This window comes from Saccopteryx bilineata, chromosome 5 (genome assembly GCF_036850765.1).
Source record: "Saccopteryx bilineata isolate mSacBil1 chromosome 5, mSacBil1_pri_phased_curated, whole genome shotgun sequence".
Taxonomy (NCBI): Eukaryota; Metazoa; Chordata; class Mammalia; order Chiroptera; family Emballonuridae; genus Saccopteryx; species Saccopteryx bilineata.
The window spans coordinates 32,167,758-32,192,730 of NC_089494.1; the positions used below are offsets into that span (position 1 = coordinate 32,167,758).

General features: G+C 42.7%; 1 protein-coding gene across 2 annotated transcripts in view; it reads left to right on the top strand.

Annotated features, from left to right (window-relative positions):
* Positions 1–22,362, top strand: part of CDK15 (cyclin dependent kinase 15) — a 106,537-nt gene extending 84,175 nt beyond the window's left edge. For both annotated transcript variants that reach the window (XM_066279797.1, XM_066279799.1), the window contains exons 12-14: positions 5,770–5,909; positions 16,567–16,709; positions 19,933–22,362. In XM_066279797.1, coding sequence (XP_066135894.1) covers positions 5,770–5,909; positions 16,567–16,676 — 250 coding nt within the window. In that variant the 3' untranslated portion in view covers positions 16,677–16,709; positions 19,933–22,362. The remainder of the gene's footprint in view (positions 1–5,769; positions 5,910–16,566; positions 16,710–19,932) is intronic.
* The last annotated feature ends 2,611 nt before the right edge of the window (positions 22,363–24,973 follow it).

Below are 24,973 nucleotides of genomic sequence, written 5' to 3' on the forward strand. Positions count from 1 at the left end.
TAGCCGAGGCTCTGTTCTTTTTGCTTCAGTGAAGAGGCAAAAAGGGCAGTGAGGAAAACATCAGAGACAGGGGAAACGAGCTCAAATGTCAAAGAAAAACACTCGCGCAGGTGGGGAGAAGGGGAAGAGGTCCCAACTGAACGTTCGAATGTTGTTCTTCCCTGAAAATGTGGTCGAGTTTAACTGAGCCAGATTTAGTTTGATATCTCCAGACTCCACGTTCCTGTGCTTCAGAAAGGCTCCATGTAGAGTGACTGTTAGAGCACACAGAGCAGAATAGGTTGGATCACAGAACTATGGGATTAGCAAAGGATCTCTTATTGGGAGGGACGCCCCCCTCGGGGGCCCCCACTCCACACTTATCTTCAAACTCACTGTACCACCTGAAAGTCCCTGTGGTTTTGGAGATGGGCTCCAGAGAACTGCTTTTTATCTGTCTTGCAAAATGTACAAACTTTCTTTTGCTAGCATAGTCAGGCCCACTAACCCCTAGCTAGACATATTTGTATTTTAGCACTGCCTTGTGGCTTTCCTTCTTTTCACCAGTGGCTTACCATTTAACTTCAAACCTGCAAACCACTTTAATACCCTGTGCTGCTGCTGCTGCTGCTGCTGCTGCTGCTGCTGCTGCTGCTGGCACTGTCTCAGGGCAGAAGAAAGCACCATTAGCCTCCTGCTATTGTCCCACCAGTCCTTCCTTCTAGGGCTGAGTAGGGCTTGAATTAGCCAAATATCCCTCTGACTTTTCTGACCACACACAACGCCCAGCGCTTCTGCCCTCGCCTGGCTCCCAGCAATACCTTTGTCTTAGCTCGAACTTCTGGCTTCTCTTCGCTCAGATCTTCAGAACACGGAGTAGTGTCTAGAGCCGTGCAGTCCAGTCCAGTAGCCACTAGCCACATGTGACCATTTAAATTTAAATTATTTAAAATTCAGTTACTCAATTGCACTAGCCAAATTTCAAGGTCTCTATAGCCATATTTGAATAGTGGCTCCCCTATCAAATGGGGCAGAAATAAACTATTTTTTTTATCATTATGGAAAGTTCTGTTGGACAGCACTGGCCTAGATTATCACACAACACAATTCTTGGCTCTGGGAAGAAGGCCTTTGGCATTGAAAAAGCATTAATGTCATGTGGAATGTCTGCTATATGCCCAGCAGGGTACTGTCTATATGATTTCATTTATTCTTCACAAATCTCATTCCCATTTCAAAGACAAAGAAACCGAGGTTCAAAGAAGGTAAGTAACTTGGCCAAGGCAGTTAAACTAAGTAAGTGATAGAACCAGGATTCATCTAGCACACGGGACAGTTGGGTCAGGTTGTAAGTGTGAGGAGTGAAGAACAGCGAGAGTGTCACTGGCTTTTCTATAAGATTTTAGCTGAGGTGCGTCAGATCTGGGCAGGGTTACAACTGCTCTCCAGGGTCTTGCCTGGGGTTTGATGGTGACTTGATTAAGGAGGACCTAGCAGCAAGTACCCTCTTACTTGTTAGACCAATTGGAACATTATAGCTTCTGATGTTTCTTCCTAAGGTTAGATCGATTTCTTTTTGGGGGGCGCCCTAAAATTGACAGCATTTAAAAAGTACCCACCCAGCAACGAAAAGGTCATTATTGAAAAAGCCGAAGATATTTGAATAAAGTCTGCAGCTTAGGAAAAGGTATTGTGCCAATATTAATCTTTAGTTTTTGATCACTTGACTGCGGTTAGGTAGAAGGTTAACAATAGAGGAAGCTGGTGAAACACACACACGATCACTCTCTGCGTTATGCCTGTGACTCTCTTGTAAACCTAAAATTACTTCCAGATAAAAACAAATTGAAAAATTGAAGAAAAAGAAAAAAGCACCCACTCTATCCCTGCCCTTTTCCTTTTGCTATGGATCTAGGGAAAAACAACAAAGAGACCAACTGAACTCAGTGACCAGCCTTGTGCTGCAAACAGATGAAGCCCTTGCGCGGCAGGCAGACACAGCGGCGGTGGGAGAGTTTTATACTCAGACGCGGCTGGGCTGCTGCCCCAGGTTCCTGGGAACCACCAGATTTTACATGTGTGGAGTGATGGGCTGGTTGATGGTGCTTTACACAACCACAAAGCCTGATTTCTATTTTTTTCTCATAGTTTGTGTTTCTATTCTGGACTTCAAAAATTAACTGCGGATGTCCTCGCACCTAGCCCGTCTTTTAGGATCAATTAACAATTTTAATATTTTTTTATAGCTTTTATAAGCAGTGGGGCCTGGGGCAACTCAGGCCAGCTGGTATGAATCTGTTTTCCTCACAAGCACAGGCAGGCGCTCTCCCGGGCTGCTGGTGGAAATGGAAATTGTTACAACTCGCTGATGTTCTTAATCAGAAACTCTTGATGTGTTATACATCCTTCAACCTGGGAATTTCAGTTCTCGGAATTTATACTAAGAAGATTATCACACAAGTACACAAAGATTTCTCTTTGAGGATATTTGCCACAGCATGATTTTAATTGTAGCCCCTCACCTCACACCCTAACAAAAAGGGGGGGGGGTTTCAATAACTGTCTGGCTATGTAGATGATGGTGTGTCTACATAATGGGAAGCTATGCAGCCATCAAAATTATGTCCTAGAAAGTGATTCCAAGTTCTGAGATGATGACTAAGATAGTGAAGTGGAAAAAGTAGGTTATAACAGTATGTAGAGTATGATCCCATTTTTCTGGTAAAACAAAAAAGATGTCAGCATAAAAATAAAGGACTAAAGGAAAATGAACACAAAAGCAATGGTGATTATATTTGAGTGAAGGAGCTTATCTCAGAGTGATAGACTCCGCATTTTCTAAGTGTGCTACAATAAGTATTATTTTAAAAGTGGAACAGTTCTCAGTTCTTGAAATGTTACTAAAAGCAGAGTTTCATCAAAAGACTCTCTTTATTAACAGACTCTCACTAATTGGGTGGGTGGGTTCTCTTCACTGTACAAGATACCCCAGTATGTTTGGTAGTTAACATCGCAAGCCTAACAAATGAAGCAATACTGACATTTAGCCTTATGGAAAGGTGCTGGTAGGCAAAATAACATTTATGGTGTTTACTTTTCATGCCAGCTTTCATATCCAAAGTAGAAGTTGTAACCAGTGAAGAATTATTCTAGTAGGAGTTGGAGTGGGTCTCAAATTGTAGAAATGGAACAATAAAGGCAGTGATAGCAAATGGCAGAAAGAAGCAAAATGATACAAACATAGAAGAAAATTAACATTTGTGCCCAAAGAAGCACCATTTGTATACCTGGGGCTCTCTTTACTCATTCCAAATAAGAAGGCAATATGCCAGTAGCAAGAGATAACTAGGATGCTTCTCCAGACCCAGTATCCCTACTTCAAGCTGCTAGTAAAAGGCTTATATTCAGGAGGGCATGGACTTGGCTTCTACAGGGAAGACTATCATGAAATTGGCTCATAGGAGGAAATTCTTCATTTGTATACTTTGCCCTGGTCACTGCCAACTAAGGAGCAGGAGATCTCGATGGTGGCACTCATGTTTGGAGGCAGTGGGACTGAAACAAATCCTAACACCAGTGGAAGCTGTGATACAACCTTGTGGGAAGGATGCCGGGAGCATTATTTCACTGAAGAGGAAAGTCCTAAAAAAGGCCTATATCACCAATCAGTACTTACTCTCAGTTTTCTGGCAAAAGTGGCCTGTTCTTCCTGTGTGTCCCTTCTATCCCCATTAGCTCCATCAGCTTTTCCTGGCTTCCTCAGCCATCAGACATAAACAGTCTAAATAAAAACGGTATGCATGACATGCTAACACCAGTTCAAAATAGGTCCAGTAGCCTTCCTTATCCAATTAGGTTGCAGATCCTAAGCCTCTTCTGCGGAGGAATTCTTAACAATTCAGTCCTTAGGAGCCAGTGGGTGGGAGTATGCAGAAAGAGCACATGGCCGATTTGGGACAGAAATGCGGAGGTGGATGCTGATAAATGCATTTCTCCCTCCTCACCATTACCACTTATCCATTCACAAAGTGGTTTCAGGCTCCAGTTGGGCATACATCCCACCACACTACCCCACAGCAAGGGTGAACCAATGACAGTTTTTTCACTAGATTTTCCCTGAATCTCCTTTCAAAGTGATACCAGGCCCTAGTGATTTGTACCAGCTTCCCACTGGAAACCTCATCATTAGTCCTGAAACTCTATACCTGGGCAGGGCCCCCATACCACCAGCCCTTTTTCAGGACACTGGCTACTGAGCAAGCCTCCGCCCTCAGTTCCCTTGTCTCCTAACTGGCCTGGAAATTTGCAAGGACCGAGGATTTGCCATTTTTTTCTTTTAAGTCTGTAAAGCAATTACTCCTGAGTTTGAGGGTAAAGTTACCTGTTTGTAGATACAGTTTTATGTCATGGGAATTAGATACCCAAAAGGTTCTTATGGAACTCTTATGCAAAAATTAGGCAAATTACACCTCTGGGCCCGGACTTCCGGCTTCACTGCATCATGGAAGGGGCAGGGTATCAGCTCTTTTGTTGTTTCGGGTTTGTGTGTAGGTTTGACAAATAAGCCCATCTAATTTTTCTTAATTGGGGATTTGGATGGCCAAGCAGTTTAATTCTGCATGTCAGACATCAGTCCTGTGATTAACTGCCTCTTGGGATCTGTACAGTTTTCCATCTTGTGGCTTTCCACCTGCAAACCCTCTGTGGGCTCTGGAGATGGGTGTACTTAAATGACTGGCACTAGATTAGCAAAGACTTTCAAACATTGTAAGTAAATAGGAAACATGAAGACTCACAAGGCCTGGAGGATTAGTCCGGCCACACTCCCCAGCTTCATATCTGGCTCTACTCCCACTCTTTGCCCAGGCCAGCCAACTAGCCTTTCGTCCCTTAAACTCACTCTCCTCCCTCCCACCCCAGGGTCTGTATGCACCACAGATCTCTGCCTACCTTGCCTTACCCTGGCTCAACTGCTGCTTCCCTGACTAGCTCCTCCCACTCTTAGGTATCTCGGCCTTTTTCTTCACAGTTGTATTTATGCATGTGTATGATAATTTGGCTCCTCTACTAGACCAAGCTGCCAGAGGGCAGGGTCTTGCCTGTATCTCGCAGAGCCAACCACCAACTAGCACATAGTAGTCACTCAACTAATGGATTTACTCATCTTTGGATTTATGATTCAACAGAATGTCACGTTGAGGACCTGTCCTTACTGTAATTTGGTTCCTTATTGATCTCTTCCTATGCTCCATCTCAGGGAGAACCAAGGAGCATCTTAGCTAATAATTCTGGGAGGTGAGTTTCAGAAACACTGTTTGTAAGGGTGTTTTCCACCCAAACTTTACCCTCCAGAATTGCCTCCCTCCCTCTTCTCCTTCCGGGAGTCTATGCCTACTGCCCTTGGAGTGTATTTCTAATTAGGCTTTTCTGCTTGGTAGAGGCTGCTATGTCCCTCAAAGAAGAATCCTTAATTATATCTTTCTGCTTCTATAGTTATAATTCTTGGTCCTTTATGTATACATGGTACCAGAGACAGTACAAGGCTGCAGGAGGGGGGGGGCTAAATGATAGAATACTGAAATTCTTCCCCTTCATCTTAGTAACAGGACAGGTAAGAGTTTCGCTGTGGGGGTTACTTTGCCACTTGCCATCAATTTTACTAATCCCAGGAAAATTCTACTTGAAACCCTCTTCCAGCCATCTCCTTTTCTTTCTTTTTCTCCTTTCCCCTTTTATTTTTCAGAAGGGAGGCCTGTGAAGAAACTCTCTTTTTTTCTTTTCCTTTTCCAGGTTGGGCAGAATTCCGGAAGCTGAAGACCTGGCCACGCAAATGCTGAAAGGCTTTCCTCGGGCCCGCGTCTCTGCCCAGGCCGCGCTGGTTCACGACTACTTCAGCTCCCTGCCGGCTCAGCTGCACCAGCTTTCTCCTGGTGAGTGATGGAGTGTGAGTGTGTGTACACACATGTCGGTGTCTAAGTACTTCCTCTGGGCACTAGAGAATCCTAGCATCTCCAACCAGAAGTGAGCTTAGAGATCAGTTTACCTGAAAGAGGTGAGCGGGACCCAGTCTTGCTTGAGTGTTGCCTGAGAGTCTGTAAAACTCAAAAACACTGGTGGGTCGAGGTGACACAGACCTCCTCGCAATGATCCAAGCACGTCCCATATACATACTTCCACTTAGAAATTGGATGAGATGAAAGTTGCCTCTGAGTTGTTTACTTTCACTTGCATCTGCCAGGAGCAGCGAAATCAAAGTTTCTGACAAGCCCCTTCTCTCTTCCCATTGAGAGTAAGATGATAGGTGACACCGATATGTAAGAGAGGAGAGCTGGCCCTGTCTTGATTGGTAATCTGATGCTGCCAAGGGAAGTACCCGGGTGGGGCGCTGTGGGGAGGGGCACGTCCTCCCAGGCCGGACGCCCATGGGAAACACAAGTTACCCTGAAATCAGCTTAGCTGCCCGGGCCTGAAGTCATCCTCCAAATCTGAAATCTGCTGAGGGATCATGTGGCTGGAGCTCTCCTCATGTTTCTTAGAATGTGGCCGGGAAGGGCTATGCGGAGGATGTGGGCAGTGCGGTCCAGGCTGTTTAGGGGGAGTATCCTTAGGTGGGGTTTCTATGAAAATCCCATTTAAATGAAAACAGTTTTTAGAAGTCCTGAGCTGGAGAGAGGAAAAGTAAGAAGGAAGGTCTAGGGGCTCAGACTGGGAAGAAATTATGGGGGTGGGGTATGGACCTACTGCCCAAGATCCTTAGATATATGGTCCAGCCAAAGTCTTCAGGGTCTGCAAATGCAGCACCACTGTATCTGAGACATTGTCCTGCAACAGTCTAAAGCTCTTAGTTTGGGATTTCTCGAGGTATTTTTATTTTTTTATTTTTATTTTTTAATTATTATTTTTTTTTTTTTTGCATTTTCTTTTCTGAAGCTGGAAACAGGGAGAGACAGTCAGACAGACTCCCGCATGCGCCCGACCGGGATCCACCCGGCACGCCCACCATGGGGCGACGCTCTGCCCACCAGGGGGCGATGCTCTGCCCATCCTGGGCGTCGCCATGTTGCGACCCTCCTGGGCGTCGCCATATTGCGACCAGAGCCACTCTAGCGCCTGGGGCAGAGGCCACAGAGCCATCCCCAGCGCCCAGGCCATCTTTGCTCCAATGGAGCCTCGGCTGCGGGAGGGGAAGAGAGAGACAGAGAGGAAAGCGCGGCGGAGGGGTGGAGAAGCAAATGGGCACTTCTCCTATGTGCCCTGGCCGGGAATCGAACCCGGGTCCTCCACACGCTAGGCCGACGCTCTACCGCTGAGCCAACCGGCCAGGGCCGGTATTTTTATTATTAAAGTGAGTCGTTTAGGATCTCCAAAAATAACTGTAATCAGACAACTGGGGTTAATGTGTCTTACTTAACCCTGTGAGAAGAGTCAGTCATCAGTATTTAGTAAGTTGCCATTAAGTGTCAAGAACATATTAAGTGCTATAAAAATTGAGAGAGAAAAGAGGCTTGCCCTTGACCTCAAGGATCCTACGGCGTGGGAGGAAAAGAGGGTGAGGAAGAGGAAACAGGGCACCCTCGTACACATATTAGCACAAATCATATTTAAACAGCTACAGCCTGTGCATAATCAGCTGCAGATGTTCAGAGAATATGTGTGCACGATAGGCAATTCTTTGGAGGCACCAGAATAACTCAAATGAGATGGATTAGACTGGAGGTGAATCTGGAGTGGAATTTGGAAGGAGGGAAGGGACATGGTTTGGCATATGGGTGAAATAAAAAGCATTCCAGGAGACTTATAATTCTTACTGGTCCGCTTTTGGTCCCTCACCCCCTCCTTCATCCCCCTTCCCTCCCCCATTCTCATCCCCTCCCCTCTTTCCAGTCTGAGCCCCTAGATCTCTTCTTCTTAACTTTCTTCTCTTGGGCTTAGGACTTCTAACTCCCACTTGAGGCAAGTATACACACTTGTACACACACTCACACTACCCTCTTGCCACTTCAGGAAACTTCTCCCATTGGCCCTCCTCCAGGATCTATTTATTCTGCATAGAGAGCTGCTGGGGTCTTCAGTCTTCTGGGCCTCAGCCTTTGCCTGATGAGGGGTAATTAGGAAAAAACAATCGCTGTCCAAACTGATGTTTTTTAGAAACTTGGGATTTGATTTTTCCTGGCCATCAGAAGCAAAGCCACCAGCAGAGGGGCTCTGCTTGCGCGCGCGCGCGCGTGTGTGTGTGTGCACGCATACGGGTGTGAGAGGAGAGCGATCTGTATTCCTTCTCTGTTCACCCAGCCACACAACCCAAATCTACTTTGACACTTTTAGAAAAATGAAAAGATGGAATCTTGCAGGAGCCTGCCTGTGCTGGGGGGGAGACGAAGAGTGCTCACAGCAGGAGGGAAGTTGACTTTTCTTTATACATATAGGGGTTTTTCCATGCAGAGTTTAAATTATGCCTGATAAAAGGAGCTTCGTGGATGTTTCAGTTCTTTCAAATTCTCCTGGCTTCCTCCCAATTAAATGAGGTTTGTCAAAGCCACAGGGCTCTGCTGCTGCTGCCTCGGCCGACAAGCACTTCCTGCAGCGACATCTCAAATCCCCGAGGGAGAAGATGAAAGGGCCAGCGCCAAGAGACAGGGGAAGGGGGGCCGGACTGGGGGCTTGTGTGTGTGTATGTGTGCATGCGGCAGGGGATGCAGAAACAGGTTTAGAGACAGACCAACAGATGGGACACGGGACAAGTAGACAGGGAAAGCAAATCTACCAAGAAAATTGGGGGAAAAAAATAGAGGAAGAGCGAGAAGCAGCTGGGGCCCATTTGTGCACCTTGACAACTGTGGCCCTCACCAGGGGCACATCCACTAAGGGATGCGCTCCCTTGGCCTGGCAGTACCAGCCTCCTTTTTCATTGCCCTGGGCTATGAGCCTCTATTAGGAGCCTCCTTTGCACACAGGGAACAACAGCCGGTTATCATAGTTCCCAACCTGTAGGGACACAGACTCCGTATCCCCATCCCTGGTGGGTGGCCCCAGGCATAAGAATTGTGCAAAAATAAGACATGCGCTTGTGAGTGGTTTGTAAAGAGAGTTTCCCTGTCATGATTATGCAAGAAATTTTGCTCTCTGGTGACAATTCAGTATGGAATGATTTAGGGGCTTCTATTTATATCGTTTTATTATTCTGGCTGCAGGATAACAAAGTTGTCACTTTAAAATATATTCTGTTTCCCCTTTGATCTGGGAGATGCCAGCTCTCACCGTCTGCCCTCTGAAGAAGACAATTGAAGCATGAAACCTGTGGCTGGAAAATATGTGACGAGTAGAAGAACAGCCTAAAATCCCAGTGGAAGAGTGGCATAGGAATTCTCCCCCGAATGCAAGAACTGCTCCCATCCGTCCATGTCTGTTTTCACAAAGCCTGAGAAGTCCTGAGCAATGCTCTCTGTAGGTTCTGGCAGTGAGCTTATGGCCAGAGGAAATCAAAGGGTTACTTGCCATGAAAATCCAGGAATTCCAGGATTAGGTCCCTTTCGGAGAGCACTCTGAAGTGGACAAGCGTGAATATTAGAAAGGCAAGCACGTGGGAACTTCTGCCCAGCACTGACGTTTTCCCTTGTTGACTCTTGGAACACCTGAAGAAACATTTGTTGAAGGAGAAATTATCGGGAGTCTCTCTCAAAACCCACCAACACCAAGCTAATTGGTTTTGCAGATGGCCAGGGAGACACTGCTCCCTCAGTCACCCGCTGACCAGCCACGCTTGTGGTCCTCAGGGCTGAGCCAGCAGAGTAGGACGTCAGCTGGGGCAGCAAGGACCTAAAATTAGGCCCTTGGCAACTCCCTAATCTTAGCTGCAGTCTCAGCTTCTTCGTTTAATTCCCTTTGCCCTCAGCTTGAACTTGGGCTCTGGGAAAGGAACACTGTTTAATGATTGTGGGGTGGGGGTGTAGAAAATCATTAAGCTGCCCATTCTAGAAACTGGCTCCACTCCGTTTTTGCAGGGAGCCTTCCAAATGTTACCCCTGGAGAGTTAAGACCGATTTTGGAAACTTGCCATTTTGAACCACATACATGGATCCACAAAAGTATTTTGGGTTGTTGTTTTATTTTGTGTTTTTTTTTTTATTATCTAGGGCAGTAAATGCCACGTGATTTAAGAGTCTGGTCCTTAAGCCCTGGTCCTTGATCGTCAGGACATCAAAGGCTGTCTCTCTCTGGGTTGGTCCCAGCTTGCTTTCCAAATCTCAGGCTGAGCCTCTCCCATTCTTTCCTGGGCTAAATCCCCCTTCTCCTTTAAAACAGGTTTCAGCATCTTGGGGGAATAATTCTAAAACTTAAAAGCTTGCAGCTATTTCACAAGTAATTTTGCAAACACAGTTTACCAGAGTCCTTGTCATCCTTTCATACTTGTAGAGATGGAAAAGGTGTGGCGCTTACCTCAAGCCTTCATCGCCCCACCCTAGTGTCTATAATCTAGTAGGTCTTCAGCAGGCTTACTCGTATTGCCCATTAAAATCTGTGTGATTTTTTGTTTTGTTCCAATAAAAGGACTTCAGGCCTTCTTTTAAAATGATCTCTTCAATATGGTTAAAGATCCCTTGATATAATTTTCTGAAGCTCACTTCTCTAGGCTGAATTTCTTTGACCTTCTCCCCACAACTAAATACAGGTTCTATTTCTCTCACTCTTTCATCATTTTGTTTCATGATTCTATTCTGAACTTGTTCCAATTATTTTGCTTATCTCTCAGACTATGGACCCAACACAGACTCGGGTTCCTAACATCATGGAAGAATTATATTCCAGTTCATTCAGTGGAGATTCTTGGAGTGTCTATTAGGTGTACTACTGAGGGATACAAAAGTGCGTTAGTTATGGACCCTGTCCTCAAAGAGCTTACAATCCTTAAGGAAATGAGACAATTTTCTAAACAGGTGTAGATCAAGTGTAAAAGTGCTCTGGGTGTTCAAAGGAGGTGAGATTAACTCCAGCTGTGGGGATCAAGGAGAGCTTTGTGAGTGGGTCATGAAAGATGATGGAGCCTGGATGGTTGGGGAGGAAGAATATCCAGGGAGAAGAATGTCTTCCTCTTCTTAATACCATCTACCATTATTCTGATGGTGTCTTTTTCTTTTTAATAATAGTGGCACAATTCTGACATATTTCATCCTGATTTTTACTCTTTCTCATCGTGTGTGTGTGTGTGTGTGTGTGTGTACCTTTTATTTTATTTTCCAAGTGAGAGGAGTGGAGATAGAGAGACAGACTCCCACATGCACTCTGACCGGGATCCACCTGACAACCCCCCCCCCATCTGGGGCCAATGCTCTGCCTACTTGGGGCCATGCTCATAATCAAGCTATTTTTAGCACCTGAGGTGGAGGTTCTATGGAGCCACCCTCAGCATCTTGGCTGATATGTTCAAACCAATCAAGCCATGGCTGCGGGAGGGGAAGAGGGAGGATGAGAAAAGCGGAGGGGGAGAGGTGGAGAAGCCAATAAATAGTTGCTTCTCCTGTGTGCCCTGACTGGGAATTGAACCCGGGACTTCCACACACCGGGCCAACTCTCTATCACTGAGCCAACTAGCCAGGGCCTATATATACCTTTTATTCCTTATCATCACTCACACACACACACCATTTTCTTGCAATAATTTAAACTTTCTTTAACATGTACTAGTGAAATTAGTCTAGCTTTTTGTATGCTTACATCAAATCTATTCTATTTATTACTTTTACTATGTAATCTATTTAAAATTTAACCAGCATATTTTGTCATCCTAGAAACCAGGTTTCAGGGGTTAGGGATGGCACGAAAGAGGGAAGGGAGATTCAGAGCCCGATCTCTCGACTTTGTTCTGCTTTTTAGGAGTTTGCAACCTAATTCAGACCACTCTCCACCTTGAAAGACTTCATTAATCAGTATTTAAGAAGCAAGTTAGGCAGTGTCTTCCATAACACACCTCTCCGCTTCCTATGCTCAAAGTTGTCCTCAACCCAATCCAATACATTAGACAAGACATTGGGTTGAGACACAACTTACGTGTTGCATAGAGTTGTACTGCTAGGAGAGGTCTGGGTCAGCCAAGTCCTTCAGTCCCACCAACCCCTTATATTGGTTAAATTTGTTAGCACGAAAGAGTCTCCAAGTAAAGATAAACCCTTCAGAAAAGAGAGATCTTTGAGTGGCAAAGGATCTTAAAGACTTGCTATTCCATATCCTCATGAATCCCTGACACGCAGGGAAGAGTAATAGTGGTTGCCATTTGTTGAGCATCTATGTGCTTTACATAAATTCTTATCTAATCTGTACACTGGTAAGGCTGGAGTTATTATCCTCACATTACATCTTAAAAAATGAGTCTGAGAGAGGCTAAGTAAATTGCTCAAAGTCACACAGCTGGTAAGTGGGAGAACCAAGGTTTGACTTCAGACTCCCAAGGCACTCTTGTCCCGTTACTTATTGATGCTCGCTAAAGATCACACGGGAACTGAGGAGCAAAATGAAAACGAACCGAGATTTGGCTTCCCACTCCCATGACCTTTCCACTGTCTCATGCTCTATCTATGTTTATTTTAAAGCCTTCCTAGGAATGATTCCACATGTCCCCAGGTAACATGTTTAATATCTCACAATTAAGAGGGTTCAATTTTATGTTTAACAGAGGCCCCTGACCTTTTGTCATAGTTTCTGTTCTTTTTTAAAAAAAACAAACAAACACAGTCACCCTTCGGTTTTTCAATTTCTTAACCAATGGTGGTTTATTTTTTGTTTTACTACAACTCATTCAATTTTATAAGAAAAACATCTGGAATCCAATGGGAAATTGGGCAAAGGCATAAAATAGCAATTTCTGCAAAGAAAAGGAAAAAGTATATCAACACATGAAATAAAAAGACAGACTTACCAGTGCTTAAATAAATACAAATAACTGTTAAATTAGTTATGCTTTTTCCTTAACCTAATGACTCCCAGTGTTTGTGAGGTTGTGGTAAATGACTCTCTGCTAATGGTGGTGTCAGCTGGGGAAATCTTTACAAAGGATTATGGCATACATAAGAAGACCATAAAAATGGTTACAACCATCAACTCTATACTTCAGTTCTGGTAATTATACAAAGAAACAATTGAACAGAAAGAAAAGGAGATGCATAAAAATGTTCATTGCAGTGTTGTCTATAATTTTTTTAAAATTACAAATAAAAATAATCTAAATATTCAACACTAGAGAATCAATTGAACAAGTGTGCTTGCATACTGACCCAGCATAAAGTACTTTGTAACCATTTCAAATAATTCATAGGCGTGTGTGGTAATAGGGAAATGATTATGCTATGACATGAGCTAAAAGAAAGTAGGATACAAAATTACATATTATGGTACAGCTGTGAAAATGTGTTATGCATATCAACAAAATTGAAAGGTAGAATATAAGAAATAAAAATGCTCTTCCAGTTTAGGAAGATTGTGGGGGGTTTTCCCCCCTTTTTCGAAGTTTTCTTTGACGTTGACATTATATTGCCTCTATTGTTGAAAAGAATGAAGGATGACAGATAGTACAGGGAGTCTAAGCTGTGGATTGAGAGGTAAAGGACCTGAGTTTATTTCTTTTTTCCCCAATGTAAGATACATTTTTGGTCCTTGTGAACCTCAATTTCTCAACCCGCATGATGGGTTACTACAAGTTTCCTTTATCCCAGATTGACAGAATGTTTATTTTATAAAGCTTTTAACTCACTGAATGTAAGGGTTCATATAAATTTGGTCCTGGGAGAATGAGAGGTAGGAGGGAGAGGAAAAGATAAATAGGCACTAATTAATTTTAAAAGGAAAGATCATCTGCTTTAATCGGAAATGCATATGTGCTGTGCCCCTAGTCAGAGTTTTAAGTGCACTTCTTGTTATTAGCAACTTCAGTTTAAAGTACTGTGTGATCCTCTGGGCTTTGAAGATATGAAACCTATATACATACACATGAGCTAAAATTACCGCATACTCACGGGGCTGTGTGCATCTGAATAATTAAATGTACTGAGCAACTCTAGCTGATGGACTGATGATGTGTAAGAGTAGTGCAAAAAACCACGTGACAAGAAAAATTACAAGACATTTTGAAATGATGGTTTAATTCCCAAGCTTTCTTTTTTAACGTGTGCTTTCTGTTTTAGCCATTACAGGCGAGTGAAAGAGATTTGATTATCTTGTTTCCTGTGAAAGGTTATTTAGCTCCTCAATCCCATTAAGTCACTTTCTGCACTCCAGTGCACTGTGCCTTCACCAGGTTCTCAGCCCAGGAAGAGTAAATGGAGACACCAGGATCGGATTTCTAAAGGAATGAAAGTTAAAGCAAAGTTTGAAAGGGGTGACAGCCAACAGCCAGGAGCTTAGGAACTCAATTAGACTGAAAGACAACTATCTCATTATCTCGTTCTGAAGTGATCTAAATACATAAGAATCTAAAAGTTTTAAATAAACTTGTCCTACTGACTGTCTAGATGACTGAATTTCCCTTCTCAGAAAATGTTTAAACACTCGCTTTCATATTTATTTATTCTAAGCACGAAGCAGCTGCGATAATTATGCTGTCAGATTCAGTAAGCTAATGAGGAGTCAGCCAAACGAAAGGGTTTGCGTTTGTGAGATTGCTGCAGGAGAACTGCTCTGATGCTTTTCCCCTTCTTTCTTTTTCTCTTTTCTTTCTTTCTTTTTATTTTGCTTTCCCCGCCTATGAATTGGGAAGGAGAGCCGGGCAGTCCATGGCCAAGTTGGAATCCCTTTGATTAGCTGGTTGCTTTCCCAGCACTGTTCTGTCAGATAATATTTCTCTCCCCCCCTTGTGTTCCATCTCTCCCTTTCTCTCCTTCCCCTCTCTTTTTCCCTCACTCTCTTTCTCTCCCCCTTCTCCCTCCTCCCTCTCTCCTTGCTTTTGAGGAGCAGCTGCTTTTGAGGGGCAAGGAAACCCAGGGGAAATCTTCCTGCCATTGTCCCCAAGGCAAGAGGACACTTCTCCCTGAGGGAAGTTCCCAAGATACTTTGGAGTTGAAGTAATTTGTGAAGTTTCTGCATTGTTTATTTTAGCTGTTTGACTGTTTATACTATGGCATGAGCTTTTCAAAAAGAAAGTAGAATATAAAATTGCATATTATAACATACCTCTGAAAATATATTATGCATGTCAACAAAACTTGATGTCTCCCCTTTCTAGCCTAGCAAATATATACTTCCAAACCCAAGGAGGGTCACAGATTACTTAAAACGGAAGTCCAGGCCTAGTGGGACAGAGCCCACATTGCAGGTTGATTTTTCCTGTCAGGTGTGAGTAGCTCCCAGCAAACAATGTTTCTTAGGTATTTTAGGCTTTTGGTGTGCCAAATCTAGAAGCTTCAATTTTTGTAAATTATGCACTATTTATAGCAAACCTAGGTCTGTGCTGATAGTGAGCCTAGCAAAGCAACGCCCAAGTGGGAAGATGTCCTAAGCAGGTGTTGTGGATGTGCTTTGTGACATCATGGCTCGTGCATCCTTGCTGTTTTTCTCAGATGAGCTAGGCTGATGCTTGTGACAATGGCTACTACTGTTAAAAATATATTGTATAACAGGAACCATCCAAGAGGTTTCGTATATATCTTCTTCAAACTTAGGACAATCTGCCAGGAAGTTTTATTATCTCCATTTTGCAGATGAACCCCTTAAAATGTTAACTTTTGGAGTTCGTGACCCTTAACTTGAGCATGGGAACCACCCGGGAACAACACACTTAACAAACATAGGCATTTATTAAAATACAAACGTCCAGCACTCTGAACTAACCAAATACTAAACCAGAGGCCAATACAGTATGTATTTATTTTTTAAGTTCTTTTTTTTTTTTAATTTACAAAGGTTGCACTTAGAGTCTACTTAAATAGATTGCCTAGTGTATCTAATGTAGCAGGATTTGAAACCTTCCAAAACTTGTTGCCTGTCATCACTGGGACAAATGTCCAGACTTCTTGGCTTGATAATTCTCTTCAGCATCTGGTTCTAACCTACTTTTCCAGTCCTCTAGTTTGCTGTGCTCTAACTAACCATGCATGAATACCTGCAATTCTCTCACTTTCCTTCTTCCAGTCCTTTGCCTACGCTGATCACTCAGCCAGGAGCGTCCTCCCAAGAAGTCTTTGACTATGGACATAGTCATCCTTCAAGGCCCCCAGGGCCCCTGTCCTTGCTTTTCCCACGTTCCAGCAGATTTAAGAGAGGGGCTGTCATGGTTCTCTGCCCCTCACTTTGGCCCTAGTCTGTTAGTGTCTGTGTGTCTCCCTGTTCTATTCCTGTTTCTACCATCTTTAACACCTAGCATAATGCCTTACTTAACTGCTCAGTTTGGTAAATACGCATTGAATGGGATTGAATAAGAGCCACCTGACAAATTTTAGTAGATTCAGTTAAGTTATCCATGAGTCAGTATAAATTATTGGTGGGTGAGTCTGGCTCATGTTTTGATGTCTCTTCAGGTGACAGATATAACAAAGACATAAAAAAAATACACTATGAAATCCCAGGAAATAAAATATTGGTGCTTTTCTCTTTTTCCCCGTACAGAGGAATCTCTGTTTACAGTTTCAGGAGTGAGGCTGAAGCCAGAAATGTACGACCTTTTGGCTTCCTACCGGAAAGGTCACCACCCCGCTCAGTTTAGCAAATGCTGGTGAAAAGAAAGGGTGACGCCACCGAGACCCTTCTAGGTAAGTGTTCCCAACAGAGAGGCTCTTTACGGACAGAATTGAAAAGTAGCCGCTGTTTTTCTCAGATAGAGGAACATCTCAGGAGGAGGGGACACGGTGCACAGGTGCTGAGCACCTCTGCTTGTGTCTGGCTCTTCGTTCCCACTCCAGGGACAGGTGGCCTGGCCTGTGCAGGCCGTGAAAAGAAGATAACGATGTGCATCACCTGTCTCTCTCACTCCCAGAGGAGGGGCAAGGCTCCCAAGACAAAACTTAAAAGTCATTGTGAGGCCTTCGGCTGACACCTGAGGAATAAAGGATTATAACTGTCATATTTTATTTCCTTAACTACAGAGTTTCTTCTATCGACTGACAGGACAAAAACAGAGGTTAGGGTGACCAACTGTCCCATCTTTTTTAAACTTAGGGGTGTCTTGGGAATGCAGGACATTCAATACTAAAACTGGCACATTTCCAGGTAAACCAGGATGCTCGGTCATTGTGGTGGTACAAATTACCACCTGGCCTACCTCCATGTGCCAGAGACGTGGTTCAGAGCCTGGCCCTGCCCAAGAGATAGTTTTAGAGGCCTGTGAGAATCAAGTCATCACTGCTACCGGCTTCTTAGGCTACACCCTCTGCCTAGTTGGTTACAGAGAGTCCTCTTATCCAGGGTGAGTTCTGCGAACCTAAAAGGACCTGATGCGCATTTCCAAATGTCACAGACACAGCTGTTCTCAGGAATCTCCTCAATAACCTAGGGTATCCCAGCCTTCTAAATAGACTGGAGGAGGAAAAGGTGCCGTGAGGGATGTTCCCAAAGCTGCCCTAGTGGTAGTTCTGCTGGTAGATCCAGGAAGCCAGGTGGGACAACTCTGAAAGCTACCATAGTACAGACATCCCTAGATCTTACAAGAGCACTTCTCCCACTGGGCCTTCCAGGGTGGGTAGTAGGGAAAGTAATTTAAACAGAGGAATCAAGGTGGGACCCATGCACAGAGCCAGCCAGACATCCTTTTTGGTGACCCTGGCTATATCCCAAGCCACAAAAGTTAGACCATGATTTGGCCACCCATTTGGTAACCACAGCTTGGCTGTGCTTCTTTTTCTTTCTTTTTTCTTTTTTTTTTTTTTTTTTTTTGTATTTTTTTCTGAAGCTGGAAACGGGGAGAGACAGTCAGACAGACTCCCACATGCGCTCGACCAGGATCCACCCGGCACGCCCACCAGGGGCGATGCTCTGCCCACCAGGGGGCGATGCTCTGCCCCTGTGGGGCGTCGCTCTATTGCGACCAGAGCCACTCTAGCGCCTGGGGCAGAGGCCAAGGAGCCATCCCCAGCGCCCGGGCTGTCTTTGCTCCAATGGAGCCTCGGCTGCGGGAGGGGAAGAGAGAGACAGAGAGGAAGGAGGGGGGGTGGAGAAGCAGATGGGCGCTTTTGTGTGCCCTGGCCGGGAATCGAACCCGGGACTTCTGCACGCCAGGCCAACGCTCTACCACTGAGCCAACCGGCCAGGGCCTTGGCTGTGCTTCTTAACAGACCTTTTGGGGTCTAGATGGTCACAACTGGTCTACTCCCTACACTTCCCTCACACCCCAATGTTGTTCACATGGCAGGACTCAGCTCTTTGCCACTTTGTCTTGGCTCTTGGCTCTTGGGCTGTTGATATTTAAAGGCATGTACGAATGATGCAGTTTCCCTTCTGGATCTTCTAAGATCATTGTATTTAGAAATTTGGAAAGACTGGGGATGTTTAGAATTATAGCTGTTCCTCAGAGAACTCTAAGTTTGTATTTTGACAATATACAATTGGAATTACAACAAGCAACACAATAATGTGAAATTTCCCAAGCAAAATATTTTCTAGAGCAGAGATTTTATTGTATAATTATGCCGTTTTAAACCCATTAGCTTACTTTATTATATAATTACTTTCGCTACATTATATAAAGTGAAGGATTTGTGGAAATGGTGTCAGTTAGTGGTACATTAAGCATTATTATCATTTCTATTATTTTTATTTTGTTTTATATAGCAACCAGACCCTGCCATTCTGATCAATAGTGACTTTTCATGAAGAATTGTTACTCATACTTAACTGGTGGTGGCACAATGGATAGAGTGTTGACCTGGGACACAGGTCCCAGATTTGAAACCCTGAGGCTACTGGCTTGAGCATGGGCTCACCAGCTTGAGTGCAGGGTCACCAGCTTGAGCATGAAATCGTCTACAACATGGTCCCATGGTCACTGGCTTGAGCCCAGAGGTCACTGGCTTGAAGCCCAAGGTTACTGGCTTAGCTTGAGCACCCCGGTCAAGGCACATATGAGAAGCAATCAATGAACAACTAAAGTGAGGCAACTATGACTTGATGCTTCTCATCTTTCTCCCTTCCTATCTCTCTCTCTGTCTACCTCTCTCTAAAAAGAAAAGTTGTTACCTGTAGTTGTGAATAGGTCACAATAGAAAGTCAATTAGATGCAGTCTGTCAAACATGCCTGTGCCAACAACTGAAGTAGGAGGAGGCAGACTGAGCACCTAGCGGAGTAATCTCATGCTGTCCCTGGGCCCTTTGTACTCGAGTAAGGAGATAAAACCCGCAGGAGATGAACCACAAAAGAGAAAAGCAAGGGCAATTAAACTGTTTAATAAATGGCTTGGGATCAGCAAAATCTGGACATGCTGGAGTTAGAGACTGAAAGTCATAATCAACGGACACTTGGGGCCTGTAAATCCTCTTCACTAAATTGAATTTATGTTAAAATATTCACTTTTCAGGAGATTCCAAATGTAAATTGGGATATTAGGGCTTGTAACTGCCAGCAGTGCCTCAAAATTAAGACTCTTAAAAGATCCTCAAAATGTCAGTTTCGGGTGTGGTAAAAAATGTGTACTGCTGTCTACAGTGAAGAAATAGAGGAGCATCAAAATTTAGTGGGTACACACCACGTGCCAGGCACTTTACACACATTATTTCAAAGCTTGTTGTTCTTTGAACAGCGGGGTGTGGTGTGGTACAATGGTGGTTTGAAGATCCAACAACAGTGTTTGACTATTTTTAAGGTTTACTTAGTTCTTATTACCAGAGATAAGATGCCGTCCTGTTATAATTCATGATCACTCTTTCTAGTGATAGATATAATTCCATCAATAACTTTGCAGTTATGTTTAATCGGTTTCCCTTAATCAATCAGTATGATGTCATTTATTATTTTGTTTTTGTTTATTCTTTATTTACATCTAGGGCTACATTCCTGCTGTTTCAGTTTCAATTTGCCTCAGCCTACTGAGAAGCTTCAAACTTAACTCCACACTGGGCCATGTGTTTTATACCACCACCTGTGACCTGGAATATATTAAATGTTTTAAATATTATGTCCAAGGCAACAGTGCATAATACTTGAAGAAAAAGTAATGAAAGGTTATTGCTATTGTTACTTGCCTAGAATTTCGCAGTGATTGACTCAAAAATTAGACATAGACCGAGAGTCCGAGAAGAGGACTACTGAATAATCCCATCCATTTTGTTACCTGATAGATCCCTGGGCAGGAAGGACTGCGGGACAGATGGGAGACTGACAATGGAAAGAATTTGGAAGACCAGCTTGTGCTTACAGAAGCCTGTCACTCCTGGGTTCACTTACAGTTTCTCTCAACAAAAGGGCTTCTGTGGCAAAGAGAGGATTAGTCTAAAGTTTAAAACAGTCTCCAGAGAAGATGGATTTTTGGATAAAGTTGTCAACAAAAAGACTTGCTGAAGACTCTTTGTTGTGATTTCCTATGGGTGCTTCTTCCTTCACTAACTGCACTATCAAAGCGCATTACCACCCCGCTCCAGCCAGACTTTAGAAGTTTAGATTGAGCTGCTAGTTAGAATTATATTTCAGGCTATCTCCTTCTACTGAATCCTAATTGTCTGTGATGATAGCAAAAGTGATGAGGAATCTAAGCTCTAATTTGATGGTGAAGATACTGAGTAGATGGATAGGAAAAAAGTTCCAAAGATGTAATTCAAGCCCTGTTGCACCACCAGACACACATAACCCTCAAATAAAACGAGAGATTTGTCTCAGCTAACCCATGTATCATTTTCTACAACGATTCCTTCTGAAAGAAGCCAGGGAAACTCAGATTACTTTGTCAAAGGCTCATCTACTCAGGAAATGTAGTAAGCCTAGAAACCAGAAACCTTTATATATCCTTTGGAAGAACCAGTAGGAACTAATTAAGAGAGAATTAAAAAAAATAGTACCTATCCACCCAAAATCTGAGATGGAAGAAGGAAAAAGTAGACAAATAGTCCAAAGAAATCTACCTAGTGAGTATTTGACTTTGGTAAGGTGTGTGACAAAGCCTGTCCAGATATACTTGAAATACAAAACCGTGAGGGCTGGATGATGGGGTAGTAGATGAGCTCAAAGAACAGTGATTATTCAACTGAGAGAAAGGTTGATAGTCAAATGCTACAAGGTTCAGTCCCGACTCCCATTCTGGTCAAATATTTTTATTAACCACTTGAATAAAATCAGAGAAAGTGTGTTCACATAACAGTTTATTCACATAACTCACTGAAGTAATTACTCTTATTATCAATTTATTACTTCTATTTTGCAAAGGAGGTATACTGAGGCTCAGAGAAGTTAAATAACTCCTGCAAGGTAGTACTCCCGAGTTAAGGTACAAACCTCAGGGCTGGCTGTCTCTGGTGTCTTTGATCTTCCCAGTAATATCGTACCTATCAAATCTGTAGAATACACAGTTCTTGAAGAGGCAGCTTATATTTAGTATTGGATCATGATGGAAAAGACTGAGTCCTTGCTCAAAGATAACGCGTACCACTACACACTTATTGGAATGGCCCAACTCCAGAACACTGACACCAGCAAATACTGCTGAGGGTGTGGAGCAGCAGGAACTCGCACTCACTGCTGGTGGAAATGCAAAATGGCGCAGACTCTTTGGAAGACAGTTTGGCGGTTTCTTTTAAAACTAAGCATACCGTTACATATGATTCAGCAATGGTACTCCTTGGTATTTACCAAAAGAAGTTGAAAACTCATGTCCACAGAAAAACCCACACAGATATTTATAGCAGCTTTATTCATAATAGGCCAAACTTGGAAACAACCAAGATGTCCTTCAATAGGTGAATGGATAAACAAACTGGTACATCCAGACAGTGGAATATTATTCAGTGCTAAAGCTATCAAGCCATCAAAAGACATGGAAGAAACTTAAATGCATATAATCAAGTGAAAGAAGCCAGACTGAAAAGGCTACATACTCTATGATTACAACTATATGATATTCAAGAAAAGGCAACACTATGGAGACGGTAAAAAGATACGTGGCTGCCAGAGGTTAGGAGGGAGGGGATGATGACTAGACAGAGCACAGAGGATCTTTAGGTCAGTGAAACTATGTATGATACTATAATGGTGAATACATCTCATTATATAGGTTTCAAAACCCACAGGATGTACAACACCAAGAATGAATCAAATGTAAACTACGTACTTTGGATGATAAAGACATGTCAGTATAGGTTTGTCAACTGTAACAAATGTACCACTCAGGTGGAGATGTTGATAACGGGGGAGGCTGTGCATATGTGAGGGCTGGGGTATATGGGAAATCTCTGTAACTTCTGCTGAATATTTCTCTGAATCTAACATTGCTCTAAAAATAAAGTCTTAAAAACAAACCAGAAAAAAAAAAGGTAACCTAATTTGCAACAAGTCAATACAACCTTCATCCCAATTAAATTTTATCTGATTTAACTTCTTACACTTAAGGCATAAAATGTCAACAAGTTAAGCAAGACTGTGACATAGCGGAAATTGGTATTTTTAGTACAATATGTATTAATAGTATGTCTGACTGCTCATAAAAGGTAATACCAATACTGTTAAGTGATACAAATGAAGGAATAAGATGGTAACCCAGAAAGGAGAAATAGTTTACTCTCTACTGATGAGATCACATCAAAATTATTCAGTGTAACGCTATCCAGCACACTTTGAAAGAAACACCATATTGAAGTAAATATTTGTTGGGCATCTGTTAGTTTACAGACATTAATTCTGTTTAATCCTCGTAAGACCGAGAGGTGTATGTAGTTATTTATTCCCCACAGACTCCCTGTCTCCACAGTCTGTGCTTTCTGCTCCCCTAACCCCAACTCCGCGCTGCATGCCCCAAGAAGGGCTCCTAGGAGAAGAGAGGGCATGGGGAACCAGGCACCAGGAAGCATACTCCAACAGGGAAAACCCAGAGGACAGAGAAATTCCTTCCAGAAGGCTAAGGCCTCTCAAAGAGCAAAGGGGTTGACCCTCTGCTGGCGTCTGTGGAGCCGGCACAAATACAGAGGAAGCTCAGAGAAACTGCTTTTGATACAAGCAGGAAGAGTTCTCAATTTCACCTGTCTACCAATGGAATGAGTTCCATAACAATAGTGGGCTTCCTCAGCACCCAGAAGATATGGAGACAACAGGAGGGATGCTTATACTAGAGATTCCATTAGCTGATATCTAAGCCCATCTCATTGCAAGATTGTCTACTAATGACTTTGGAACAGCTGTTGACAGATTATACTTAGAATTATAATAAGATCCTATTGTCGCAAGAATGGGTAGACTTGTTTTATTGTTAAAAAGGAAATTTAAAAAAGTGAAAATCATCAAAATTATCCTTTTTAATTATAATAGAAGATAATTAAGCTATGCTTTCTTCTTTTTAATTAATAAATTTATTCATTTAAAAGCATAATAAAAATTATGTAAAAAAACACCAAAACATCATTCTCATCTTCCTTCCTTGATTTTGTAAAAGGAGCACTCCTGATGTCTGTGTGTTTTTCCTCCAGGTTTTTAGTGACTCCTTTGTATGACATACACCTGACTTTTTAAAATGTAATTTAATTTTGTCCAATTTGATATATTAGTTATTTTGATGATGCTTACTTATTCAGGAACCAGTTGACTCACCTAATATTTGTCTCCCTGGCTCCATAATTGGATGATATGTCCTGGCCTTCTGGTGGGTGGATAGGGCTATATGATTAGTGATCAATGAATTGTGAGATGAAACAATGAATGTCACTTTTGGGCCAAGCGTTCATTTGATTGCCAGTGTAGTACTCTCCAGATCATTTTACTTTTCCTCTGTTATAGTGACCAGCAGCATTCCAGATGGCCCCAGAATCCTCTGGCCAGGTAGCTCAGTTGGTCAGAGTGTCATCCGGATATACCAAGGTTTTGGGTTTGATCCCCAGTCAGGGCACATACAATAATTAACCAATGAATGCATAAATAGGTAGAACAGCAAATTTATGTTTCTTTCTCTCTCTCTAAAATCAATAGTTTTTTTTTCCAGAACATTAAAAATAAATATATTATTAAAAGGTCTCAGAATGAACAGAGGTAGAACAGAGTCCCTAGATGACATATGGTGGATGTGTAGTTGGAAGAAAAAATAAAACTTTATTGTTTAATCCACTAATATTTTGGGATTATTACAGCATTGTAATGTCACCTTATCTTGACTAGCACCAGGACAAGTAAAACATATACCTTCACTGTCCAACATGGTAGCTACTAGTTACATGTAACTTTATATTGATATTTAATTAAGTTAAACATTCAATTAGTCTCACTAACCACATTTCAAGGGCTCAATAACCACATGTGGCTAGAGGCTACCATAATGCATGATGCAGGTGTACATTTTCATTGTTGAAGAAAGTTCTGTTGAACAGTGCTGACGTAAGTGCTAAGATTTTTATGAAAGTTGGTAATGATATCTTCTAACATTTCTTAATATTTTAAGTGTGCATCCAATACCACCTCGGAGTTATTCTCAAAAAGTTTCACCTTTTTAAAATGAAACCCCTGGGAACAAGTGGAGGTTACCTTCTGGAACAAAATAAATCACTATGAGCAGTTACATTTCTTAGAACCAAAGGTCTTTTCCTGAAGGTTACATTGACACAGAGGATTAACACCTTTTTGTTACTCTTGACACCTTTCATAAATGAATTCCCAAAGTAGTTTTATTTTAGTCCCTCCTGACTGAAGCTATTCACATTCTTCCCTCCTAACCTTTCTCTATCCCTAAGTAGGTTAATGGCACCTGGGTAAGATCCTAGGTGCTCAGTAATGAATTCATCCAAGTTTATTATCATGCTTATAAAATTGTGTTTCTACTGTAAGAGCAATCATTGGATATTACAATAAAATCTTGTGGGAATCCAAAACTGAACCAAAATATAAACAACCTATCCATCT